Genomic DNA, 9,197 nt, shown 5'->3' with positions numbered 1-9,197 from the left:
AAGGCCGGGAAGTAGGAAGAGTCCTATCTATCGGGTTGGAGCAAGTTGGTATCGGAGTATGGAGCTTGTTTATAAAAGCGGGCGTTCATTGGAATTATAAGTTACTCTTAGGTGATAAAAGGGGATGAGATACAGGTGTCTCTGGTGAGACACCTGTACCAGACAGGTTCACCATATGCAATGGGTAATCTATCCTAATCATGATTACATGGTGTTTTAGCTCCAAAGTTGGCTTGAATTCATGTAGCTTGACTGGATGGGAATGAGGATTTAGTATGGGCTATAATACGTGAAGATAGTAATGGGTAAGTAGACTAAGGTTAGGACACATGACTCTGTTGGTCGGAATCATGCGTCGGATTGTGGAAATAAAAGATCGAGACAGAGGTCTTAGTGTCTTAACCCTATGGTGAATCACGGAGGTTCACTTTAAATAATAAGACTTAGAAGGTTTTAGTATAGTAAATGATATGTAAGAGCCCAGGGATGGACGGAGAGTGTTCCAAGTGAGGCATAGTTCTATTTTTAGAATAGTTACTTATCCAATAGATAGATGATGATGTAAAGTTATGTATATGCATGTAGGTCGCCATCTGACACTCACAAGAATGGACTGCATGGATTGAGTATGGCATGAAGTCCAAGTAAGTATTACGTTCATACTCTTCTAGAGTTTTCTTTATACAAACGAAGAAGAAGACGAAAGCTTTTCTTTAAAAGGAAATCGAAATGTAAGTTTTCAAATATAAGTATGTAGCAGCCTTCATTGGCAGCCCCTTTTTATGCACCCAAAGTATGTACGTGTATGTATATTCATGGATGCTATAAGTAGTACGTATTGTATATATGTTCACGAAAGGAAACGAAATGAAGCTTTAAAAGACGTAAGAACTGTTAAGGACTATAAGGACCAAAAAAGAAAGAAAATTATCTTTTCTAAAATAAGATAACTCTTTCTAAAACAACTTTTATGAAAAAGAAAGAAAATCATTTTCTCTTAAAGAAACTTCTCTTAAAGCAACTTTTACAAAAAGAATGAAAACCATGTTTTAAACGACGCGAAAAAAGTGTTTTAAAATGTCCATTTGAAAGTGAGACTTCGGCCCTATGTTAAAAATGTCCCTATGAAAGACGATGTTTTAAATGATGCCATGAAAAATGATTTTTTCTAAAATGACTTTAATAAAAATTATTTCTCTTAATATGACTTTTATGAAAGAAACGAACGTAAGAAATGTAAGAACTGTAAGAATTGAAATGAAAGAGTGGACTGTAAAGGAAAGAAAATAACTGTAAAGAAATGAACGGACTGAATGTATGATGTATGAAAATACGTAAGGGCCATATGGATTGGAATGGAAATGGTACCAATAAATGGACTGGACAGGGCAGATTGCAATGCTGGGTAAGTAGTACTGGTAGTGCACTCAGTACTGCACCCTGACGGAATGGATTCCCAACTCATGGCCAAGGGCGGAATGAGGTCCAAAAGACCGCTAACCCCAGCACACAAGGCGTAACAGCGTGCAATGGCCAATGAAAGTGAAATGAAAGAATGGATGCATGTTAAGAAAGGATGCATGTATGTATGTATGGACTGTATGCATACACGTAAGTAAGAATAGATGAACGCATGAATGTATGTATGTATGTATGTATGTATGAATGTACGTAAAAAGATAAATGCATGAAAATACTTTTTAAGAAATGAAGGCAGCGATGCGTGGGGAACTGTTTTAAAGAATAAATCATGTTTATAAAGAAAAACTCCACCTCGCAACGTTTTAAAATGAAAAGAAAGACGTATGCATGCTATGTAAGATATGTATGTATTGAAAATCTATGTTATTATATTTTAAGAATGATAAATGCATGACTGAAAATCTATGTTATTATATTTTAACTGTATGAAGTAATGCTTACGAGTCATCGACTCATTTTAACTTTTATGTGTGCCCTCCTAGGCACAAGATGAGCATGACAGGTCAAGGCGAGTATAGCCCAAGGAGAAGAGCATGAAGGCCTAGGCAAGATCTTTTACATGAGAAACTTTAATTATAAAAATTTAATGTTTTCTGCTGTAATCTTTTAATTAAGAAAATGAATTTTATTTATGACATGGAGTCTTTTGTATCTTGACATGAATGGAAAAGAAATTTTAAAGGAATCGTAATTCCCATCGATTTTTATCAAAATCGCTATGAAAAGGACTCACCATAAGGACGAGCATTACAACTCGGGCTGTGAAACACGACATCATATATCATAATACCATATCAACGCTCAAGCCATCATCATGGGCTATTCAGTTGAATTATTGGGTTTTGGCCATGTCAGAAAAATGCATCAACACCTGTATTTCTCTCCTTGATAATTGTTTCTTACTTCATTTAAAGGTTCCGCCCTTAAGGAGCATAGAGAATCTTCGTTAGGTTCTACAGCCATTCGAGAATTCAAGATTTAGAAGGATGCTTTAACATAGCAGAAGTTTAAGCATTAAAATCGAACAATGCATTGTTTTCAGAGATGGCAGCTTATTTTCTTTCAAAAAAGGGCTCAAGAGTTCTCAACTTGGACATCATTCTAAGTTCTTCAACTCAAATTACAACCTATAATACAAAAATACTCGTGAGACATTTATTCAAGATTGATGAATCACAAAATAAACAAGCATTTAATAGAAATAATGATCATAGCCAAAAACCATGTACTAATAAATCTATTTCATAAATATCAAGATGCATTCTGATTAGTATTTGCATAATTATCAAACACCAAAAGTAGTTTTCTAGTCGTCATGATAGTTGGGACCAATAAGAAAAGGGAAAACCTTCAAAGCATTCGGGTGCGTATTTCTCATTTATACCTAGCAGTAAAAACCCAACACATAGTAGACTTATGGTACTACGGTGGGTGTGCATCCAATTAAACCCCCTCTCCCTTTTCCCTTCCCCCTACTCTCTTTCCTCTTCTACCCAAAAGTCTTCTTCTCCCACCGAAGCCATTCTTCTCCCCTGAAGCCATTTTTGTCAACAATAAACAAGACATGTTGAAGAAATTCAGAGGGCCATTAATACTTAAACCATGTTCAAATCAAGAGCATGAAGAAGGCTTATGGGCCATTAAGTAAAGATGAGATTAATGTGATCTTGGGGGTAGGGTATCATTTGGTGTTGTGCAAAATGGAGGAAACTAATGCAAAGCATAGAAGAATAAAGAGACTAACCCTGCGATCACTGGGTTAAATTTTGCAAAGTTCCAAGGGCATTTCGTCACCCTTGTTCCCTCTGCAATCTGTACCTCTATGACCATGGCTCCAAAACATATCACCCACACACAAAGATCTTCTCCACCCAATACTCTCCAGTTTATATTGACTATCCTAACTCAACGTCTCACATTTTCCAAAGTCAGTGGCTCACGAAAATTGAACAAATATCAAGAGAGAGAGAGAGAGAGAGAGAGAGAGCCTATCGCACGACAAGCACAAACGACAGTAGCACTAGCAAGATCTTCATTTGTTTCACCTCGCGCCTCTCCTCTTCTTCCATGAAGCTCTCCAAATCAATTCTCAGCCGAGGTTTTACTAGAGAACCATCTCAAATTTCTTTTTCCTCCTCTCTGAGCCTAAAACTGAGAAGCAGTGGCAGCATGAAGGGTGGCCAGGCTTCACCAAACAGCAGTACATTTTCTCTCATCGATGGCCACAGCTCTCTTGATCCTTGAGGGGAGCAACAATTGGAGATTTGATGAGGGGGAGAGCAGGTCACAGGGTGGGGGGAGGGAGGGAGGGAGAGAGAAATGGAGGGAGAAAGAGAGCGACGGAGGGTAGGGGTAAGATAGAACTGTAAAAAAAAAAAAAAAAAAAAAAAAAAGAAAGAAAGAAAAAATCACTTGTATATGAGTCTATGTTTTAATTTACTGCATCTCCTATGTCGTAGGTTGTGATTTGTTGGCGTAAATTTACACCAATCACCTAATCGATCTGAAGTTACTCTCATAAGAAAAATATTGATATGATTTTATGAAGTAGTTTTCTCCGGCCGTCTGAATTGTTTGCGAGGAATAGTTAAGGAGATATCGTTTTGGAGTTTTGTTTTACCTTTGGAAATGCTGGAATGTTATCTTGGAATTGGAAATGTGTTTTTTTTTTTTTTAAGGGCTACCAAGTAATAAGAAGTATACAGCTCAACATATTGGTTCCTTATTTAACCTTTCCCGGGGATTTTTTGAGTAACCAAACAAGGTATAAAGAAAAAATGTAAACTATTTTTTGAGGTAATGTAAAATCATTTTTGGAGTTTTATGTACTTGGAAATAATGTAAGATCGTATTTCTTGATTTCATACTTGGTTGAATATTCAAACTTGAGGGGTGCAAGACAAATATAATAGAGAGAGAGAGAGAGAGAGAGAGAGTCTTTATTGTGGTTAAAATGGCCTTATGTTTGTTTTGTTTTGACACTTGGGCTAAGAATTTTTTCAAAGTTGGGCCTAAAAATAAAGGAAAAGTATCTGCTACAAACGGATTATGCAAAAGCAATATGATAAACTGATGTAACTTGATGTGATTCGTTAGTTTATAAAGTTATTTTTATTGTGAAATAGATCTAACGGATCAGATAAAATCATATCAGTTTGTAGGATTACTATTATGATAGTAAGAGTAATAAAAAATAATTAGTATTCCATTGGGTCAAAATAAAATGGGGCCCATCACGCCATCACAAATTATAAACAATTTAAAAAACTGAAGGTTGTAGTGTGCGAAAATTTAAAACCATGATGGTTTCCAGAAAAGAAAGGAGAAAAAAAGGAAAAAAAAAAAAAAAGATGAAAAACCTAATAATTGATTTTATAAGTAATTTTCTTCATCAAGTTCTAGAAGAGAGAGATTTTTATTTTTTATTTTTAGATTTTTAGTGATGCTTAATCAAAAATATTAATTTTTAATTGAATTATTTCAAATTTTATTTCAAATTTTGCGTAACTAAATTTCAATTTAAAAAAGTTGTATACGTATTATTTACTCACGCAAAATATCATCAGAAAGTGATTCCGGATGGACTGAACTTGTTAATACAAATTGGAGTACAAAAGTCATTTTGTATTTAACATTTTCTAAATCATTGATTCATTACCCAACAAGTGATGAAATTGGATTTGATTAACTTCATATGGATTTCTCTCGTTAGTTCCTTTTGCAAATAGCAAGAATGGGGACATAACCTTTAAGATAGCTAATAATCGACCTTCTTCTTCTTCATTCTTCTCCTCCCATTTTAAGTAAATAAATTAATAAAAATCCACGAGGTAAAATAAATTGAATAGGCAACTAGTCATCGACCTTCTTCTTCTTCTTTCTTTGCTTAGGACCTTTCTTTTAAGACATTTGAAATGGCTTGAGTGGTGGAAGGTGTTGTTCGACAGCAGCCTCCAATGAGTTTAGCTCCTGCATCGCGCCATCTTGATGCAAACAACTTGAATTTGTCATCGTCAAAACACTTTGATGGCTGTTGATCGAACCATATCACAAAATTGGTTAATACTAAGACGGCATAGTAGAATGTGGGTCTCAGTGTTTGTGAAAGAGAGCTTTTAGAATAGAAAAAATTATATTTGCAAGCCGATGCAACACTGCAGGAATTGATTTTAAACTTCTCCAGCAAATCAAATCATGCCATGTCAACACGGGCTTGCAAGTAGGAGTTTCTAGAATAACCTCGACTTACCAGCCATCTCTTAGCTCTGCCATCCCATACCTCTCCACTATTGGGGTAAACAACTATTGCCTTCTTGGTTAACTGGAGACAAAAGTTTTGCACCTCAGTCGCTGACTAGAAAAATCAAATGCTCTCTCTGTGTAAATCAACTGATGATGGTATATGTTTAGAAATTACCTCCTTAAATTTGCAGATAAGGGCTTCGATAAAATGGGGAGGGGCACAGTTAATTCCCACTGCCTGTACTTTGTTACTCTTGTTTATTATATCTAGGCACTCCTTAAATCTCTCTCCTGATGGGGCATTCTCACCATCCACAGAGCTAAAACATATCCAAGATGGAACTTCAATGTTTTGTTCTTCAAGCAACTCAACACAGGCCTGCAAATTTTTCTCAAATTTAAAAATGCTGTAGAGCAAAAACATTGAGCAAAATACCAAAATAAAGTTCAATGCTCAATAATTCATACCAAAATAAATTCATACACAAAAATAACTGGCTCACAATCGCTAACAACATTGGATAGGAATACTTTCAATTCATTGAGTTTCATTGTTTTATACATTAATGTTACAATTAAAAGTCAGAAAATGATATTTCCTCAAAAGAAACCCACAGTTTGTTACTACTCCACATAATCAATTGCTCAAATAACAGGTGAGGAACAAACCTGAGCTTCAATTTTATTGGGAATAGTCTCAAAGGCAAGTAAATCCGGACCTGCTTCCACGAGAACTTGCAATCTGCGCCGGTGGAAATCCTTCAGCTTATCCAAATCCACATCAGGTCCATAGCTCCCACTGGAAGCAAAATACATTATCACATATGCAATAAAACTAATGATGTAGAATATAATTTTGACTCTAACAATGAAGATCATTAAAACTATCTATGGATTGTTAACAGACACCTGTACTCTGAACCATCAGCAAGATAAGCTCCATAGCTTCCGATGGAAGCTGCAACTAAAGCTTTGTTATAGCAATGTCCAGGAGTCCTTTTCACAGAATCCCAAAAACTATCCCGGGCTTCAACAGCCAACTTGACGCTCTTTTCTAGTAACAACTCCCCTTCTTCAATAGAAAGTCCTCTTGACAGAAATCCAGGAAGGGTGGCCTAATAATTGTAGAAAATAGAAGTGTGGTAAATACAAGTTGCTGCGACCACCTAGAATGGGAGGTATGATGAAATCTAAAACCCAAAATCAGATGAATCTCAAAATTTTGCTGGTAGAAACATGATGGTGATCAGCTTCGGGGGCTTCAGGGGAAATAAAAGAATTAATGTGGATGCTCTAAAAAGTTACCTTCCAGCTTGAAATCAACATGCTTGATGGAAAACACTTAAAAATTGTCTAATCTTCTTGGAAGAAATTAACAATGGGAATAACGTGCAATTATATAGATCTATTTCTTTATGGAATGGTGAGAAAATCTTGGCTTCTGGTCGGAATTACACATTCCAGCAAGCTCCATGTTCAACAAAACTTGTGCCATAATTCAAAGCTTTAAACAAGAAATCCTCCATATTCAATTATTGTAATACATATTATACATACTTATCAAGCACACCGTTTTCACTCAGCACATTCATTCAAACCTCTCTTTGGAAACCAGAAATTCCACCAACTTTCATTCTGATTCACTTATCAAATCCCTCTTTGGCGCAATATTATCACCTAATACTTTAATACGACGTTTTGCACTCGCATACCACATCCATTCATATTCTCTTTAAAGCTTATAAATACTTCTGTAAACCTCATAAAATTTTAACAAAAAACAACGAAGGGATCAATACCAATTAAAAAAGTAGAGCAATGAGGAATCTGGAAGATAAATAACCAGACCTGATAAGAGGAAGTGACCAAAATATCAGCACCAGCCTCCAAGTATTCCAAGTGGACCTAAAACAAATTTAAACAACCCGAAAAGAAATCATGACTCCGTCAAAGTTTGAAAAACAAAAGCATCCCAATTCCATGAAAGAACGAAAAATGGCAGAGAGAGAGATAGAAAGGGACCGACCCGCTTGATGAGATCAGGGTCTTTGATGAGACATAGAGCGCTCCAAAGAGGGTCATTGATGACGGCGCCGTGTCTCTCAAGCTGCGTAGCGAATCCTCCATCTAACACCGCACAGCCCCCAGCCTTCTCTATCAGATCTTCCAACGACGCCGTCTCCTTCTCCTTCCCCATATCTCTCTCTCTCTCTCGGTATGGAGGTTTATGGAGAGCCAGCACGTTAGAGAGAGAGAGAGGAGAGAGAGGGAAGACTTTTATGGGGCAGGAGACAAAGGGTTGTTGGGTTGAATGTGGACAAAAGTTTGGTCGGTTTTTTTTTTTCTTCGCAAATCTAAACTTCATTACTATAATAAAGGTACATAGATAGCTAAAGTTTGTTAGCCCAAAAGTAAACAGATATACACAACATATTATATCAAAGCATGGGTGGATCCTTGCCACTGTGAAAGTTTAACAAGCATTGAGGAATTTTAATAAGAGGGATATTTTCAAATTGTTTGTTGGAATGTGCCCATTACGCAATAGAATGCGCGCATCGATTCTGAGATCGATGTATTTTTGTAGCTTTCCAAGTCTCAAAGTCTTTGAGTAGATATCTTGTATCCCTTGTTATTCCTTCCATAGTCCAATCAGTAGCTTTTTGAGGATTGTTCAAGGCTGAGATGGTTAGTGAAGAGTCACCTTCTATTAGGACCTGTCTTATCTTTTGTATATGTGCTTCTTGAACTCCAATAAAAGCTGCAGTTGCTTCACCTTGGTTGGGGTTGATACTTGAAGAGAAGGAAGTGATGACAAAAGAGATTTTTCCTTCATGGCTTGTGCAGATTGCTGCTGATGTACTTCCTTCTGGTCTTACAGCTACATCAAAAGTGATTATAAATTGGTTCTCAACTGCTGTAGGATTCCAATGTCTGATTTTCTCATTACTTGTTTGGTCCCAGGCTTGAAGATGCTCTTTGAAGATTTTCAAGATATTGGAAGAGTGCTAATCTACTGATGAGATTTGAGTTCCATGGATTGATTTATTTCTGATGAACCAAAGATTGTCCATGGCAAGAAGAGCAAAAATTTGGAATTGATGAGTTTCTTCTTCTGGGATGTTAATGGTTGAAGAAGGATTCAGGATAATTTTTATCCAATTATCAATGCTTGGGAGAGCAAATTTTGTAGTGTCTATAGGCCAAAGGGACTGTCTCCATGTTATTCTTGAGTAAGGACAATTTAGAAAGAGGTGGGTGAGTGTTTCATTTTCTCCTTGACAAATAGGGCAGATTAGTTGGTCATTTTCAAGAGGGATATAATTACTTAGAAGAGTTCTTGTAGGAATGATGTTGTTTGCCACTCTCCAAAGAAAATGCTTTAAACGTTCATGAATTTTTAATGACCAAATTTGCTTCCAAAATTTTTCGGTTTGGGTATGGGAAATGGTCTGATTTGAGGATAAAATGTT

The 9,197-nt window shown here is 36.3% G+C and overlaps 1 protein-coding gene and 1 long non-coding RNA gene across 2 annotated transcripts; both read right to left on the bottom strand.

Annotated features, from left to right (window-relative positions):
* Nucleotides 1–2,718: 2,718 nt before the first annotated feature.
* Nucleotides 2,719–3,767, bottom strand: LOC122297785. Its single transcript, XR_006238894.1, has 2 exons — nucleotides 3,227–3,767; nucleotides 2,719–3,014 (listed from the first exon to the last, which is right to left on the bottom strand). It is a non-coding gene; the product is annotated as an uncharacterized LOC122297785 (long non-coding RNA).
* Nucleotides 3,768–5,136: 1,369 nt separating this feature from the next.
* LOC122295665 (homocysteine S-methyltransferase 1) lies at nucleotides 5,137–8,042 on the bottom strand. The gene is made up of 7 exons (XM_043104747.1): nucleotides 7,751–8,042; nucleotides 7,573–7,629; nucleotides 6,634–6,839; nucleotides 6,394–6,523; nucleotides 5,900–6,103; nucleotides 5,732–5,803; nucleotides 5,137–5,512 (listed from the first exon to the last, which is right to left on the bottom strand). The coding sequence occupies exons 1-7, from the start codon at nucleotides 7,919–7,921 to the stop codon at nucleotides 5,369–5,371; spliced, it is 984 nt and encodes a 327-aa protein (XP_042960681.1). The 5' UTR covers nucleotides 7,922–8,042; the 3' UTR covers nucleotides 5,137–5,368.
* Between the last annotated feature and the right edge of the window lie 1,155 nt (nucleotides 8,043–9,197).

The sequence above is a fragment of the Carya illinoinensis genome, chromosome 15 (assembly GCF_018687715.1).
Source record: "Carya illinoinensis cultivar Pawnee chromosome 15, C.illinoinensisPawnee_v1, whole genome shotgun sequence".
Taxonomy (NCBI): domain Eukaryota; kingdom Viridiplantae; phylum Streptophyta; class Magnoliopsida; order Fagales; family Juglandaceae; genus Carya; species Carya illinoinensis.
The sequence above is the reverse complement of the archived record's forward strand: the minus strand, read 5'-3'. Positions and strand labels throughout refer to the sequence as shown.